General features: G+C 51.4%; 1 protein-coding gene across 1 annotated transcript; it reads left to right on the forward strand.

The window, feature by feature from the left end:
- Window positions 1-635: 635 nt before the first annotated feature.
- R3HCC1 (R3H domain and coiled-coil containing 1) lies at window positions 636-12,811 on the forward strand (the record flags this gene model as incomplete). The annotated part of the gene is made up of 8 exons (XM_043981291.1): window positions 636-659; window positions 3,259-3,386; window positions 5,021-5,158; window positions 5,692-6,292; window positions 9,044-9,219; window positions 10,009-10,079; window positions 10,186-10,281; window positions 12,488-12,811. Coding segments are annotated over 8 exons (1,365 nt in total), but the record flags the coding sequence as incomplete, so codon positions are not given.
- Window positions 12,812-18,241: the final 5,430 nt, after the last annotated feature.

Raw genomic sequence — 18,241 nt, forward strand, 5'->3', positions numbered from 1 at the left:
TACTTTGCAAACAGTAGGCTCTTAATAAAAGTTTATTGATTGGCTATTGATTAAAAGATACTTGATTGAATCTAGGGAACCTGGGTTTGAATCCGGATTCTTTGTGACCTCGGACGACTCACTTGTCTCCGTTTCCTCATCTACAAAATGAGGAGGGTCATGTCCGCTCTAAATCTATGATGAGCCAAGCCAGGCCCGGGGAGTGTGTGTGTGTGTGTGCGTGTGTATGTGTGTGTGTGTGTGTGTGCGTGTGTGTGTGTGTGTGCGTGTGTGTGTGTGTGTGCGTGTGTGTGTGTGTGTGTGTGTGTGTGTGTGTGTTGGGGGGGGGGGGTTGGAACAAAGCACGCGGTCTAGAATCAGAAGTCAGCTCTGCCTCTTCCTAACTCTGGGGCATTGGGAAAAGTCCCTTCCCGTCTCTCGGGCCCTCAGTTTCCTTTTCTGTAAAAGGAAGGGCTTGGACGAGATGTGCTCCCTCTAAGGTCGCTGTGAGCATCTGGACCCGTCCTGTTGCCATGCCTCCCCCGGGCCGCGGGGTGGAGCTGCGGCCCTGCCCGGGGAGTTGGGCTTTTTTTTTTTTTTTTAAGGGCAGGGAGGGGCGAGTCAGAGAGAGGAGGCGGGTCAGAGACTAGGAGTGACGGCTGCTCGGAGGTCCGGCCGCGGTGAGTATCTCGGGGACTCCGCGTTGGGGGAGGCGGGGTGGGCAGTACTGCGCACCGCACCAAGTACTTGGGGTCGGGCAGGGGTTACTTGAGACCCCTCCGCCCCCACCCTTCAAGTGCACGTCCTTGCTCGGGGGCTGGGGGCCGGCGATCGCGCCCCGGGGGTGGGGGTGGGGGCGGCGCTGCCTCCCGGTCTGCATCGAACCCGCCTGGAGCCAAAGGCAGGAGCGTGTGCACGCCCCCGACCCCCGCGCCGGCGGGACCCCTGACTCCCGCAAGCCCCTCCCCCCCCTTCCCACTGACCCGTCTGGGACCTCCCCCTCCCACGCCTCCACGGAGTGCTGTAGCCTTGGATGACCTCCCGCGGCTTCCGGCTCCGCTGGGTTGGGGATCCCCCAGTGGGGGGCTCTTCCAGGGGGCCATAGACTGAGATCTGATTGCCCGGAGGTCACCCACTCCAACTCCGCGTTTTACCCAGCAAAAGTTCGAACTTCGATTGTCGGAGCTGGAGAGGGCCGAAGGACGTAGGGGGTTTGAATGATGTTAATAGAATGTAGACTATTAGAATAGAACGCAGGATGCTACAGTGAAATGCAGAATAAATACAACCTAGAATGTTGCAGTGGGCCGTAGAATGTTAGAATAGAAAGTAGAGTGTTACAGGAGATAGAACACGAATGCCACAATAGATAGACGAATGTAGAACGGTCGAAGGGAGCTTGGAATGTTAGAATAATCAGAGCCCTCCAATGGTAGATTAGAACGTGGAAAGTTACAGCAGTGTTCGAATACTGCCATGGTCAAATCACTTACCCTCCCTCTGACTCATTTTCCCCATCTGTAAAAAGGGGTGATAATAGTACCTACCTTGTCTGGTTATTGCGATGATATAATGACGTCATGGAAAACGTTTTTTATATAGCCATGTTGCAAAAGAAAACACAGAAATACAATCAAGAAAAAAATTTTAAAGTGAAAAAATATATTTCAGTCGGCAGAGTTCATCATCATCATCCCGAGTTTGCTCTCTGGATTTTTCATCATGGATCCTTTGAAATTGTCCTAGGTCATTGTTTTGATCGGAGTCACTGTCTTTCACGATTGATCATTGTTACAATGTTGCTGTTGCTGCGTACAATGTTCTCCCGGTTCTTCTCACTTCTTTTCGCATGAGTTCATAAGTCTTCCCAGGTTTTTCTGAAATCTGTTGGCTCATCATTTCTTAGAGCACAATAGCATTCCATCACAATCATATACCGCAACTTGTTCAGCCATTTTCCAGTTGATGGGCATCTCCTCAACTTTCAATTGCTATCACAAAAAGAAAGAGCTGCTTTAAATATTTTTGTACAAATAGGTCCTTTTCCCTTTCCTTTGATCTCTTTGGGATATAGACTTATTGTTGGGTCAAAGGGTACGCAGTTTTATACCCCTTGGGGTATGTTTTTCTCCAGACCTGTTCTCCAGAATAGTTGGACTATTTCACTATTCCACCAACATTGCATTCGTATCCCAATTTTTCTCCAGCATTTGTCATTTTCCTTGCTTGTGATTAGCCAATCTGATAAGTGTGAGGTGGTATCTCAGAGTTGTTTTAATTTGCATTTCAATGAGATACTATTTGTAAAGCACTTTGCAAACCTATAAAGTGCTATATAAATACTAGCAATTATTATTAATACAATTCAGGGGCTTCTCTCAGAGCATCCTGGAATGGGAAATAGAATGTCATAGCTGATGGGGATCTTAGAGATCCGTTAGTCCATCCACTTCATTTTACAGAAGAAACTAGATTTTAGGATGTCAGAGCTGAAAGAGGTCTTAGAACCAGGAATGTTGGATTTTAAGAAACAGAATGTCTGAGTTGGGAAGCACCTTAGGCGACCCCTAGTGGTAAAGTGAGTAGGGTGCTACACAGACTTGTCCTTTCTCCATAACTTTGCATTGGCTAAACACTGTGCTAAGCACTGTTACAAATATGATCTCATTTGATCCTTACGACAGTCCTGTGAGGTAGGTGCTGTTACTATCCCCCTTTTACAATTGAGGAAACTAAGACAGATAGAAGTTAAGTGACTTGCTCAGGGTCACCCAGCTAGGGTTTAAGCTCAAGTCTTAGACTCTAAGTCCAGTGCTCTAATAATAAGAAGAAGATAACGACATTTGCATGACCTAGCTCACCCATGCTTTCTGGGGATCCAATGACCATGGGGTGGGTGGAGGGCGAGGCAAATTCCCCCTTGCTCCCGGCACCAAAGCTAGGCCTCCTGGCTCTAGCCCAGAATTCACCACCACATTCCAGCCAATTCTGTAGTGCGGGTACAAAGCTCTTGGTAGCAATACACCACATAGACCTGGACTGTGGTCCTGGGACGTTGGCCTCCTAGCTCGAGGGACCCTAGGGGCCATCAGTCATTTCACAGATGGAGAAGCCAGAGGTGAAGGGACTCGGCCCATGTTAGGTTTTTTCCTCTGTAAAGTAGGATGGACGGTCTTTCCTTCCCTGACTGGGGCTTCTTGAAAGTGAGAACGTGGATCCCTGTTCTCCTCATCCTCGGCTTCATTGTCTGATGTCACAACCTCTCGGTCTTCTGTGCAGGAATCCTCAGAATTCACCCTGGCCCTGCTCAGCTTGGATGGTGTCGTCCTCTCCCCAACAGAGAATGATTTCGTCCTCCACGTCAAGGAGGAGCTGGACCGATTCTTCCTGCAGAAGCAGCTGTCCAGGTGAGGTAGCTCGGGGGCAGAGAGCTCTGAGAGGTGCAGTTGCCGATCCAGTCCCCTCTCAGCATACAGAGGAGTGCTTGGTTCCAGGATCCGTGCTGACCCCTCCGTTCCCTCTCACCCAGATCAGTTATATGCAGGTCCACGGTTCAGAAGGCATAGTCTGTGGCCCCATTGAACAAAGGGAAGCATTTGGCCCCGGGAGGGATCAGGGTTAAACATCTTGGCTGAGAGAGACAGTGTGACTTAGATGGACTGTTGACCTTGGAATCAGGAAGACATGCGCTCAGACCCTGCCTCTTACCTGTATTAGCTTTGTGACTGTGTGAGTCACTTCAACTTTCCTGAGCCTCAGTGTCCTCATCTCTAAAATGGGGGTGATAATAATAATAACGCTTCTGGCACTGACCTCCCAGGGTGGCTGTAAGGTGCCGAGGAGATCCGATAATTATAGTGGCTCATGTTCACACGGCATTTTACAAAGCTCTCATTTGATCCTTGCAACAACCCCATGAAGGGGACCTTGTATCATGTCACCTCTGACATTATAATGGAAGCTTCTTGAGGATGGGAACTTTTCTTTGTATCCCAAACACTTAGCAGAATGCCTGGCACATAGTAGGTGCTTTATAGATGTTTGTTGATAGACTGATTGGACAAGCAATCTCTAATCACCTTATCAAATGAAGTGATTTATGTAAAGTACTTTGCCAACTTTAAAGCAGCATGTTTTCAGGGGCAGCTGAGCAGCCCAGTGGACAGAGTGCCCATCCTACAGTCAGGAAGATCTGAGTTCAAATCCAGCCTCAGACACTGACTAGCTGTGTGACTCTGGGCAAGTCACTTAAACCTGTTCCCAAGCAGATGTCCCTCTCTAGCTCAGATAATCCTGTGCGGGATGCATTGGGCAGACACCTGTAGTGGGGGCTCCAGCCCAGGCTCTGGTGCTTATTGAGCCCCCTGTGACGTTGGACAAATCTCTTGGCCTCTCTCAGCCTCAGTTTCTTTATCTATAAAATGAGTGGCAAAGACTAGATAACCTCTGAGGGCCCTCCTGGGTCTGAGTCAGTGATAGTATAATGCCCGAGCTCCTTGGGAAAATCCCAAGTACTCTACATTCTTCTTCCCTGACCTGATGAGAATAGCACACCTTAACATAGTGCTTGAAACTCTTCAGAGCTGTTTGTTTGCATCCTTTCAATTGAGCCCCTCAGCAGCCCTGCCTGTGAGGCAGGCAGTATAGTTATTGTTGTGCCCAGTTTATAGACGGTGGGACTGAGGATCAGAGAGGCAAAGATTTGCTCAGGGTCACTCAGCTGAGAAGACGAGTGTGGTTCTCTGTAAGGAGACTGGCTTTAGAGCCAAAAGACCTGAGGGCCTGTCTCAATCTTAATGCTCAGTAGCCATGTGACCTCAGGCGAGTGACTCAGCCCTACCGGGTCTCACTTTCCTCATCTGTAAAAGGACCCTTCTTGTTCCTTCTGTGTTGGCTGAGTAGATGGTTGGCTCCTTCACTGCCCTGGAGGGTGGCCTGTAGGGAGCCACCTGAGTCCCTCCCCCGTCCCAGTCCAGGACAGGTCCAGGGAATCCCCCAGTGACACCAGCCTGACTAATGCCCTCCCTCATCCCTCCCACAGGGTGCTTCTCTTCCCACCCCTTTCTAGTCGCCTCCGGTACTTGATCCACCGAACAGCCGAGAATTTCGATTTCCTGAGCAGCTTCTCAGTTGGGGAGGGATGGAAGAGGAGGACTGTCATCTGTCATCTGGAAAGCAGGTGGGAAGCCCTGCTCCCCAGGGCTGAGCCCCCGGGGGACTCTGGGATCAGCTCTCCAGCTTCTCAATGGAGGACACAGATGGGGGCCTCGGAGCCAGAGACCCCGGGACACAGCCCCTGCCTTGGGCTTGAGCCCTTCTTTGATCAAATCATGCCCTGAAAGTGGGATGCACTGTAAAGGCTGCTGGCCTTGGCATTGGGAGACTGGGCGTAGCCAGGCTGCCACTTCTTGGCCATGTGACCCTGGGCAAGGTCCCGAGCTGCATGGTGGATGGGGAAGATTGCGAGTCAGAAGACCTGGGTCTGATTCCCAGTTTGACCACCTCTGTGACCTTGGGCAAGTCACTTTGACTTCCTGTGTCTTGGTTTCCTCAGGTCCCTATCAGCTCCAACCCTGGGGTCTGTAAAGTGGGAAAGGAATATCTACCCTCCCTGAGGCTCAGGGCTCTTGTGCCTCAATTGCTGCAGAAATGCCAGCTGTCATGAGTGACCTGTGGCCACATAGAATGCCTCTTCTCCCACTTTGCTTCTAGGTTACCGAATTTGGATAACTTCACTCCCTCCTGTTCGATGCCCGGCCGCCAGGGCAAGGTCCGAAGGCCCCGGCCCAACTTAGCCCAGGAGCCAGCCACCGGATCCCGGGGTCCACGGCCAGGCCGGAGGCAGCGGGGCCGCAAACCTGACCAGGCCCTGTATGTGCCTCGGGCGCTACGCCACAAAGCTGAGCGGAGTTCAAACCTGTCCCCGCAAGGGGCAGATATCGGGGATGGGGATGGGGACAGGAACCCAGCTGGAGAAACCCCAGAAGAGCCCAAAGACATTGGCAATAAGGAGCAGGGCCCCGACCCTGATCCCAGACGGCCCCACATGGCAGTGCCCGGAGTGGCAGGAGATGTCACAGACCAGAATGAAATGAGCCAAAAGGGTGAGCCTAAGCCGGACTCAGAGGAGCTGGATCCCCCCGGCTCCAAGAGCCAGTCACAGGAGGGGGACTCCCAGGAGCCAAAGGATCCAGTCAGCTCCAATCTCCAGCCATCCTCAGAGATTAGGCGGCAGACTCCCCCTCCCAAGAGGGCGGAGGACGAAGGAGACTACAGCTGTTCAGAGGATGAGTCTGTGGAGCTGATACAGGAGGTAACGGGCCCCTTGGGTCTGAGATGTGGGGAGGGACCCTGTCCAAGAGCCTTCCTGGTGCAGAAAAGGAAGCAGGACCAAAGTCACCTGGGCAGCACAGGCAGGACCAGCCTCAGACAGCTGCATTCCCAGGGATGGAGGAGAAGGAGGAGATGTCAGAAGTTACCTATCAGTACCGGGGCATAGGTTTGGGGGAGGGGTGTTGGTGGAGCCAGGGAACTCGAGGGCAGGAGGTGTCAGGGAACAGGGATGGGCATTTTTTTATCTGTGGATTCAGCCTTTCACTTGGAGCACGGACTGCCTCTGTGGGTGTTGGGTGGCCAGTGGGATTGTCCGTCTCCTGCCCCCCGCTCCGGCGCAGAGCCATCGCCAAGCAGAAGGGAGGTTGGAGCAATGCATCCTTCTGGTCCACAGCAGGTCTCCAGGCTGCCCCGAGACCCCTGCCTGACCTGACTTGTTCTTTCCTTTGGACGGGGCCTGGGGTCCTCTCCCAAGGCAGATTGGCTCCCAGTCAGGGAGCATTTCCCCAGGGCCTTAGTGGGTTAAGAGCCATGGGTCTGGAGTCAGGAGGACCTGAGTTCAAATCTGACCTCACATTCTTCCTAGCTCTGTGACCCTGGGCAAGTCACTTAGCAGGTGTGTCTGCCTCAGTGTCCTCATCTGTAAAATGGGGGTAATCATAGCACCTAGCTCCCAGGGTTGTTGGGAGGATCAAATGAGGTCACATCTGTAAGGTGCTTAGCACAGTGCCTGGCACATAGTAGGTGTTGTATAAGAGCCAGCTGCTCCTTATGACTGTTGTCATTGATGATAATAGAAGAGCTTAAGGCAGGTGTGAGCCCAGGGAAGAAGGTACAGCAGTGGGGTGGGTGGGGGAAGAGGGGGCGTGACTCTGGCTCCCACCTGCAGAAGGAAGGACTTAAACTCAGTCTTGGTGTAAATCCGGGATTCCAAAAGACAGATGGGGGAAGGGAAAGCCTCCCAGGCATGGAGGTGGGAGTCGGAGTGTCCTCCTGGAGTGTTGGTGAGTGACTGCAGATGACTGGACTTGGGAGTGTGAAGAGCAGAGTGAAGTTTCAGAAGGCTGGAGCCGGTCAGGAGGCCAGGAACTTGAGAGCCAGAGAGAATTTGGTTCCTGATCCCGGAGGTCATAGGGAGCCACTGGAGTTATAGAGTCATGGAGTGACATGGTCAGACTGGTGCTTTAGGAGTGATAACAATAATGATAATAACAAGAACTATGGTAATAGTAATATCTCTTATATACACTATATATTAGACTATTATGATACACACTCACATATATATAAACATACACACACACATACACACACACACACACACATTTTTTTTTTTGAGAGAGAGAGTGAGAGAGCTTCTGAGGTTTGCAAAGCACTTTACAAATATCCATTTGATCCTCACAACAACCCTGTGAGGTAGGTGCTGTTATTATCCCCATTGTTCCCTTGAGAAAACTGGGGCAGATGTAGGTTAAGTGACTTGCCCAGGGTCACACAGATAGGAATTGTCTGAGGCAGGATTTGAACTCAGGCCTTCCTGACTCTATCCATAGTACCACCTAACTGAATGAGGGAGGGAAGAGCCCAGAATGCAACAGGTGAAATTATGCCCATTTTAAAGATGGGGAAACTTGAGAGCAGAAAGGGTTCCATGACCTGCCCGGTTGGGAAAATTGAATAGAACCCGTCTCTTGTTTCCCAACCCAGCTGCCAGTTTACCACTGTGCTGGGGAAGGGTCTCCTCATTAGCCCCCTCCTCCAAAAGCCCCTTCATAACTGTAGGAGAGTGTCTTCAGAACCCCTGGGGAGATGCCCATATTCCATGATTGGAACTAGAAGCGCCTCAGAGGTCCCTGACTCCAGCCCTGAGGTCCTGGGGAATCAGGGGCTTACCCAGGGTCCCAGAGGTGATGAGTGCCCGAGCCCAAGGCCTCTGACCCCATCGCCAAAGGTTGTTCTGCCTCCCTTCCCCCACAGGGCTGGGCTCCCTCTTGTGTTCGTCCCTGGGGTTGTAGCAACCTAAGAAGGGGCTCGGGATATCAGCAGGTCCAAGCCCAGTGGGGAGAGCTGAGACGCAGAGTGAGGAAGGGATTTCCTCCTGTGGGCCGTCCAGCAAGGGGCAGTGTAGTGCGGGGGGAGGGGCCAGCCTCAGAGCCAAGAAGAGCCTCGTCTGAGTCTGGCCTCAGACACACAGTGCCTGGGTGATGCAGAGCTAGAGAATCATTGGAGAGCTGCATCGGGGGAGGGACTGGCCATTCTGGGAGCCCCCCACCCCCATGTATCCGGACCAGTACACAGGCATATAGGCTACGCATCTGTGTACACTCACCCATGCACATGTGCAACACAACAAAGCACATGCATGCCCACATGCATACATGCACATACAACATACCCACCCATGCATGCACGTGTATACATGCGTGCAATATAACACATGTCCAACCACACACATGTGTGTGCAACTGTGACATGTGCGCTCGTGCAGGTGTGTACACACACGCACACACCCATACACCGTACACACATGTGCTCAGCCTTACATACATATATACAATGCACAAACACATTCACGTGTGCACACTAACTCACACACACAGATACTCAATGACAGAACCTGGATCTCCCCCCATCCTCCCACTCCGTGTGGAGGGGCTCTGCTTGCTCCTCCCAAACACCGCCTCGTCTCAGGAGGCCTCCCCAAAGACTCTCCCCTCTGGCTGGTTCCCAGATCATGGACAACCTGGTTGACAGAGAGGTTCACATCAAGAAGATTCACCTGGACAGCTGTTACCTGGATGACGAGCAGTCTTTGGGAGAGAGCAGCTTCGGCCACGTGGTAGAAATCTACGGGTTTGAGCCTTCCTTGAAGACGGAGGACCTCATGGGAGTGTTCTCGGAATTTCAGTGAGTGGGCAGGGGCCAGGTTTAGGGGGACACGGGCTGGAAGGAGAAGGAGCCAGTGTGGCGGCCCCAACCCCTGGCCTGGCAGTATCGCTTCCATCCGCAGAGGGTGAATCCCTTTTGTCTCCTGTCCCCCCACCCCAGGGGCCTCCATCCCCATCATTCCATAAGTGAAGCTGACCAGGGTGCTGTGTGGGGGGGCATCTCATTACTCTGTATGGGAGTGTTCTGGGGGATGGGCCTAGGATCTCAGGGGCCCTGGGTTCAGATGTCGCCTCTGCCGCTCACTGGCTGGGGCTGTGACTTTGTAAGTCACTCAGACTACCTCAGCCTCAGTTTCCTCACCTGTAGAAGAAGGGGTTAGATGGGCTGAAGTCCCTTCCAGCCTAGACTTGCAAGGCTGTGAGGTCACTTCACTTCATCTGGCCTTGGTTTCCACATTTGTAAAATGAGGGGAGTTAGAGGACATCCTTTAATGTGCTGTCCAACTCTAAATTGGTGACCCCTCCCCAATCAGAGATGAGAACACGTCTGTATGATCACGAAAGGCTTGCAAATGCGGCCTCATTTGTCCCTCACATCAGCGGCGGGAGGTGAGTGCTGTTAGTAAAACCCGGTTTGCAGACTGGGAAACTGAGGCTCTGAGAAATCAAGTGACTTGTTTGGGGGTCACACGGTAGAGAATGAGACGCGTTTGGGAATGGTGCGGGGATGTTTTCTGAAAGGTTTTGAGAGAGAATGCTTTTGTTTGGTTATATTTTCTTACCAATGATGTGTCTTCTTTCCCCACAGGGAGAAGGGGTTCAAGATCCAGTGGGTGGATGACACCCATGCTTTGGGCATCTTTCCTTGCCTGGCATCAGGTAATGGCCTTGCAGTCTCTCTGCTCCAGGCTCCCAGGTGAAGCCTGACTCTAGGGTAGGCATGGGGCGGAGCTCCCTGACATCCAGGTGTGTTCTCCCTCTGCAGCCAATGAAGCCCTGACCAGGGATTTCTCAGCACTAAAGATCCGTCCCCTCACTCAGGGAACCAAACAGTCCAAGCTCAAAGCCCTCCAGCGTCCAAGTAAGGAGCCAGAGCTTGGGCCTCATTGGGGGTTGGGGGTGGGTGGGGGAAGGGGGGGTGGGGATGGCCCTTCCCTCCCTGCCCTGCCCCCTTTCCTGCCTCAGTAGCCCCCAGACACTGAAGGTAGGTCCATTTTCTAATGGACCTACTCTGTGTAGGCCAAATGAGGCAGTCCCTACCACTTAGCATCTGAGCAGTCTATAAATAGAAAATATAAATCCCATCTCTGTCCAGCTTGGGCTGTGTGACTCTGGGCAAGTCCCTTAACCCCTTGAGCTAGCCCAGTCAGTTCTCTAAAAATGCTACCTTACAGAGGGGGCTCTGACTTGCCTGTAAGTACAGTTCCACACTGGAAAGTGCCCATGCTGCTAAGCCTGGTCTGGCCCCCCCCACCCCCCCAACCGGCAAGGGGCCTAATGTCTGTACACAGTAAATGAGTTTCCAGAGCTCCAAGGCACTGAGTGATGGCTGTGTTGAGAGATAAAGTAGAGGCAGCTAGGTGGTGCAGTGGATAAAGCACTGGCCCTGGATTCAGGAGGACCTGAGTTCAAATCCGACCTCAGACACTTGACACTTAGCTGTGTGATCCTGGGCAAGTCACTTAACTCTCATTGCCCCAGAGAGAGATAGAGGCCTGGGTGGGGGTAGAGCTCTGGACCTGGAGGCAGGAAAACCCAAGTTCAAATTCAGCCCCAGGCCCTCAGTCATTCTGGCAAGTCACTTAACTCTGGCCTGCCTCAGTTTCCCCAGTTGTAATATGGGGATGATAATAGTGATCCCATTTACCGCCCAGATCATGCCTGTTAAGTGCTATAATGGCTACTCTTTGAATACTCTTTGACCTCCCTCTCTCCTTGCATCCATCCATCACTTCTGCTAAGTCCCCACTGTCTGCCCAGCCTGTGCTAGGGGTGATGCAGGGTTTGGCTGAGACACAGGAGTCTCCCAGAGCTCTTATCTAGGAGGGGGATGAGACCCCTGCCCCCCAGATGAAGACACAACATGGGTAAAGACAGAGAGGTCGATGGAGCTTTGTGAGGCCTGATGAGGAGAGGTCATCACCAGTGATGGTCATTGGTCCTCAGGGAGGATCCAAGGAGGGACTGCATGGGAGGAGCAGCCCCAGCTGGGTGGGTCAGGGTAGACCCCAGGGAAGAGGCATGTTTGAGTCAGACACAGAGGAAGAAGCCCAGACGACACAGATGAGGCCTCCGTTTTGGCCCGACCCCACTTCACACACCCTCGTTGTATAGATAAGAAAACTGAGGCATAGAGATACTTCGTGACTTAGCCAGGGAGTCAGTTCATAGGATCATAGATTATCTCATTCGATCTTCACAACAACCCTGGGAGGAAGGTGCTGTTATTATCCCTATTTTATAGATAAGGTGACTGAGGCAGGCAGAGATTAAGTATCACCCAGCTTGTAAGTGTCTGAGGCTGGATTTGAACTCGGGTCTTCCTGACTCCAGGCCCAGCCCACTGCCCACTGTACCATCTAGAAGCCTCAGAGCCCTGGTGCAGGGTCCAGCCACTAGTTAGGCAGAAGTGGGGCAGTGTTTAGAGTCCTGGGTTTGTGGTATGAGCATTGGTCATGTAGCTTGGCCCCTCTGGGCCTTGGGGCCTTGGCCTATAAGTGGCTGGATGACCTCCTATGGTCCTGTCAGGCTCTGGGGCCTAAGGCCCTGTGGGAGCTGTGTGCTCTTCTCTGGGGGGGGGGGGGGGCAATGTAGCGGGGAAAGGGGGCAGGCATCACATAACAGCCCCCCCCCCCTGCCGTTTCTCTCTGTGCTTCCTGCCCATTGCTCAGGCAGGAGGCCTCTGCTAAGCCCTGGATGATGGGGTGGGGCACGTCTGGATACTGGGAGCCAGGCCTGGGATCCTGAGAAACTTGGGAGGGAGCCCTGGTAGGCATCCCTGCTGTCCCCGGCCCGTCTCAGGCACTGCGCCAAGTGCCAGGAATGCAGAGGGAGGGTGCGCTTTAAGGGAAGACGCTTTAGAAATGAGAGTTATCTATGATTCCTTGTCTTTAAGATGCATCTGTTTTACAGGCAGGGAAATTGAGAGGTAGAGGGGCGGGGCTTTATTCCGGTCGGGGTGGGGGGAGGAGAGGACCAGGCCGGGAGTCTGAGGGGGGCCCTCCCATGGAGGCCCCCACTCCCCACCCCAGGCTCGGCCTAGGACAAGCAGGGGCTGTTACTTTCAGAGCTCCTGCATTTGGCCAAGGAGCGACCGCAGACCAACACGGCCGTGGCCCGGAGGCTCGTGGCCCGGGCCCTGGGCCTCCAGAAGAAATACAGAGAACAGCTGAAGAGCGAGACCCCTGCCCAGTCTTGAGTCGCCCGCTTCCCACCGGAACACCCGAGGACCCGGACTCCAGGGCTCCGGGGGCCGGCCCCCGGAGACCACGCCCAAGGACCAGCCCTAGCCAACAGCCGTCACCAAAGGGCGCCAGCCCTGGGGCCCAGCCTGGTGGCCTTGACCATGCTTTTAGATGTTGAGAAGAAAATTAAAAGCCGACTGGATGAAAGTTGGACCCCTGTGTCTTTCTTGATGCCGGCCCCAGCGATGATAAGCTGGCCACCAGGGGGAGCTGTCCGCCAGGCTGGCTGCCTCCCTGCTCCATGCCTTAAGGACCAGGTGGGAGAGGGGGAGGGGAGGAGGGGCGGCTGCGACCTGGCCTGCAGGTATTTCTGCCCCAGTCTGGGCCCTTTCACAGAACCAGTGTCTTTCCTCTTTCTGACTCTGACCAAACCACAAAACAACTGGTCAGCTGGAGGGGGAGGGGGGGCGGGGCGGGGAGGTGTTGGGGTTCTCCCTAAATGTGGAAATTCTGTGTGGGCTGTAGAGGGGAAACTTCTACATGGGAAACAAAAGTTAACGGCATCCAAACCGAGGTTGAAGCCCCTTTCTGCCCTACCTTCCCTGAAATACATAACTGGCAAGTGGGTGGTAGTATCCCATTTACACATAGGGAAACTGAGGCACGGGGGGTCTCAGCTAGGAAGTGTCTGAGGCAGGATTTGAACCCAAGTATTCCAGACTCCAAGTCCAGGACTCTGTCCATGGTATTACACTGTGAGGTGGCTAGTTTTCACCTGGGCAGGTGAGAACTCTTCCTGACTTTCTCCTCCTGTCCTACCAGGTATAGTGGAAGTTACAGTGCCACATGGGATCTTAAGAAACAGTTCTTTCAAGTGACTCTGAGCTGTTCCATGACTCCCCCCCCCAAAAAAACCCCCAAAACCTTTAACATAGAAAATCTGTTACTGTTATAGGACCATGAATCACAGAACATCATCCTCTCCAAAGAATCATAACTGAATAACTCAAAGGCAGTTAAACATTTATTAGGCAGCCACTATGTGCCAGGCAATGGAGTGATACTTAGAAGGGGAAAGTAGATGGCAGTGTATTACCCATGATGATCTGTGTTCAGGTCAGGCATATGGGCCAGCTTGTGACCTGTAAGATTGAAAGAAGAGGGGGCAGCTAGGTGGTACAGTGGATAAAGCACCAGCCCTGGATTCAGGAGGACCTGAGTTCAAATCTGGCCTCAGACACTTGACACTTACTAGCTGTGTGACCCTGGGCAAGTCACTTAACCCTCATTGCCCCCACCAAAAACAAACAAACAACAACAACAAAAAAGATTGAAAGAAGAAATGATCCTCCTGTCCGCATCCCCTTTGCAGAGGTGGGGGGATACAGGTACAGAACTCTGTACATGATGTCGGGCCTTTTCAGTGTGGTGGTCAGATGTCTCCAAAGAACAACACAGAATCTTAACCTCACTCAATTCTTTGATTTACACATTTATGGGGTTTTGGGGGGGTTGTTTGTTTTGTAGAGCAATGGGGGTTAAGTGACTTGCCCAGGGTCACACAGCTAGTAAGTGTCAAATGTCTGAGTCCTGATTTGAACTCAGGTCCTTCTGAATCCAGGGCTGGTGCTTTATCCACTGCGCCACCTAGCTGCCCCAATTTACACATTTAGATGAAATGATTTAATGACTCGTGATGGCCTGGTATTGCAGCTTGTTATAGTCCAAGGTTATTAATGTGTTTGAAGATTACAGACTGTGCTGATGCCGTTTTTCCTCTTATAGGCAATGGCATTCTGGGAAAGGGAGGGAAGAGGAATACACTGAAAAATGTAGGTGATAAAAAAATAAAAGTTATCAATAAAAATATTTAAAGAGAAGGGAAATGGGCAGGTTATACCAAAAGCAGCAGGACTGCTGGGATCATAGATTTTGGGCTGGGAGTCTAACCCCCTCATTTTACAGGGGAGGAAGGGAGTCAGTGGCAGAGGTTTGATCACCAGGGTGGTCTCTGACTCCAGACCCCACTCACCATCACATGGCACTGCCTCCCTGGTACCCAGAAAACTCTGAAAGCCTCCAGCATGATGGGCCAATCCTCTGGAAGTGGTTTAGGGGAGAGATGGACTGCGCCAAAGTTGATATCATTGATCCATTGAAAAAGACCAGGGATGCTTTGGGGCCACCGTCCATTATCTCACCCACTCACTGTGTGGCTGGCTCATCTCCCTCCATACATAAGGGTCTTACGTGAGACTGGAGGGGCAGGAGAGAGAAGGGATCTTAGAGTCCTCAGAATAGATCCCGTGGATGCCATGTTTGCACTCCCTCTTTGCTTTGGTTGGTACCATGCTACGACCACCATGAGCCCTTGAAATAGAGACTCCAGGAAAACAATGAAAGGGGGCAGGAAATTCTCCTTCCTGAGGGACAGCGGGACCCATGTTGGTCCTTAAGAACTGGTTCTCTTGTTTGGCGAGACCCGAGTTGTGCAGCTGAGGCTGAGGTGACAGGTTTGAGGTCCCAGAAGGTCAATCAGGTTTGCACAGAGACATTCTGTTGGGGTGACATTAATCACAAGGGAGACCCAGACAGAGTGTGGCCAGCTTAATGCTGCCTAGTTCTGGGCCCAGAAGCATTTATTAAGCACCTACTATGTGCCAGGCACTGTGCAGAGAAACACATATCCTAACCCTTCAGAGCCCATCTGAGGGGTCATAGATGCATAGCTGGAAAGGACCTCAGAAGTCATCAAGATGAACCCCTAGCATTGTACAGAAATGGAGGCACAGAGAGTTGAAGCAGCTTAACCAATGTCACACAGTGAGTGTCAGAGACAGGATTTGAACCCTGATTCTGGCACTTCAGAGCTGATGCTCTTTCCCCTTTACCATACTGGGAGGCAGTATTGCTCAGTGGGAAGAACAGCTGAGGTGGAGTCAGGACACTGGGGTTTGAATGCTACCTCTATTGTTTTCTAGCCACAAGAAGCTGAGTCATTCACTGACCCAGCTGGGCCTCAGTTTCCTCTATAAAATGAGGGAGTTGGATCAGACGATCCTGGATCCCTAAGGTCCTTAGGAAAGAGCCAGATGCAGGAATGAGGATCATAGCATCATAGATTTAGATCTGGAAGGGACTTTAGAGTCTAACCTTCTCATCTGGCAGATGAGCAAACTGAGGCCCAGAGACATGAAGTCATTTGCCCAAGGTTACAGGGGTAATAAGGGGCAGGAAGGATTTGAAATAGGGACCCAATTCCTCTGATTTCAGAGCAAGTAGAAAGAGCATGCGGGGTGTGTGTGTGTGTGTGTGTGTGTGTGTGTGTGTGTGTGTGTGTGTGAGAGAGAGAGAGAGAGAGAGAGAGAGAGAGAGAGAGAGAGAGAGAAGAAGAAGAAGAAGAAGAAGAAGAAGAAGAAGAAGAAGAAGAAGAAGAAGAAGAAGAAGAAGAAGAAGAAGAAGAAGAAGGAGGAGGAGGAGGAGGAGAGGAGACAAGAGAAAAAGAGAAAGAAAAGGAAGGAAGAGAAAAAAGACAACAAAGCATTTCGTGAGCTCCTATTGTGTGCTTGCTTTCTTGGAATTATGTCTTGGTTTGAGTTCTACCTCCACCATTTATTTCCCATGAAGAATGTGGGCTACCTGGTATGAATGCTATCTTTTGCCATTCTTTTCATCTCCAGGGCTTATTACAGTGTCTGGCATATAGTAAGTGCTTAATAAATGCTTGTTGATTAGCTGGTTGACCTTGGGCATGTCACTTCACTGGGCCAACCTCCTCACACCCTCCTTCCTGGGGGACCTTGTATTTATACCTTTTCTATTCTGGATGTATTTGTAGATGGCCCCACTTCCCCCGTTAGAATGCAAGCTCCTTGAAAGCAGAGGTGTTCATGTTGTCCATGCCCAGCAGCCAGCGCAGAACTTGGCACATAGAACAGGGGAGCATGAGAGCTCTTTTCAAGTGTGTCCAGGGCTGTCCCAGGGAGGAGGGATACATCTTGTTCTGCCTGGCCCCCGAGGGCAGAACCAGTCCCAGTGTGGGGAAGTAGAAAAAGGACCAGTTTTTGCTGGGCATCAGGAAGAACTTTCAAGCTGTGAGAACCGTCCCAGAGTGGAAGAGGTTTGGTCAGGGAGTGTTGCCCTCCCCCCCCCCGCCCCCATCACGCGGGGTCCTTGGACAAAGGCTGGATCACTCAGAATCAAACATAGGGGCCCAGATCCAGAGCTGGAAGGATTTCAGAGCCCACCTCGTCCGACCCCTTATTTTACAGATGGGGACACTGAGGCCCAGAGCTGTCCAGGGACTTGCCCAAGGTCACACAGGTAGCACGTAGCAGATCCAGCATCTACCAGAGGGGATTATTCTTCAGGCATGGGTCAGACTAGATGGCCTCTGATGTCCCTTCTAGTTCTGAGACTCATTCACGCAGCAAAACATGTAGGAAGGACCTACTGTGTGCTGAATGTCATGTGGGGCAGGGGGAGTCATAAGATCACAGAATTTAGAGCCGGAGGAAAACTTATTTTCAGGAAGAGAAAACTGAGGCCCAGACAAGGTTCCAAATGTCGTCCATGGGTGTCCTAGAAAGTGAATGGCATTTTGTGTTTCTTTCAAAGTATACTGTGGGGGGCAGCTAGATGGCGCAGTGGTAAAGCACCGGCCCTGGATTCAGGAGTACCTGAGTTCAAATCCGGCCTCAGACACTTAATACTTACTAGCTGTGTGACCCTGGGCAAGTCACTTAATCCCAATTGCCTCACTAATAAAAAAAAAAAAGTATACTGTGCTTCTGAACAAGTTGTGGTATATGAATGTGATGGAATATGTTGGGCTATAAGAAACGATGAGCAGGCGGAAAGACTCACATGAACTGATGCTGAGCGAAGTGAGCAGAGCCAAGAGAACACTTGCACGCAGTAACAGCGACATTGTGCGATGATCGACTAGGAGAGACTTAGCTCCTCCACATCCAGAAAAAGAACTGTGGAGTCACAAGGAAGATCCAACTATTTTCACTTTTCTAGTTGTTGGGTTTTTTGTATCTTCTTTCTTACGTTTTTTCCCTTTTGTTCTGATTCTTTTCTCACAATATGACTCATGTAGAAATATGTTCAACATGGTTGTGCCGTATAACTCATGGGGAGAAGGGAGGAGAGGGGAGGGAGAAAAATTTGGAACTCAAAATCTTACTAAAATGAATGTTGAAAACTATCTTTATTATTAGAAAAAATAAAATAAAAGACTATTTTAAAAAAAGAAACAAAATAGGGGGCACAGTGGATAAAGCACCAGCCCTGGATTCAGGAGGACCTGAGTTCAAATCTGGCCACAGACACTTGACACTTACTAGCTGTGTGACCCTGGGCAAGTCACTTAACCCCCATTGCCCCACAAAAAAAAAAAAAAGAAACAAAATATACTGGGCTTGCTTGGAAGATGGGTGAGCTCATCCTTCCTGGAGGTCTTCAAGCAGAGGCTGAATGACTACTGTAGAGGAGGATTCTCATGGGATCAGACGGCCCCTGTGAGCTCCCTGCCTGTGATTCTGGTGGTAGTGACGATCTGTGCACTAGGTCAGACACGTGACCCAACAGAAACACACACGTTGCATATAAGAGTAACCTTTTATTCTGGGA

Source organism: Dromiciops gliroides, chromosome 2, assembly GCF_019393635.1.
Source record: "Dromiciops gliroides isolate mDroGli1 chromosome 2, mDroGli1.pri, whole genome shotgun sequence".
NCBI lineage: Eukaryota > Metazoa > Chordata > Mammalia > Microbiotheria > Microbiotheriidae > Dromiciops > Dromiciops gliroides.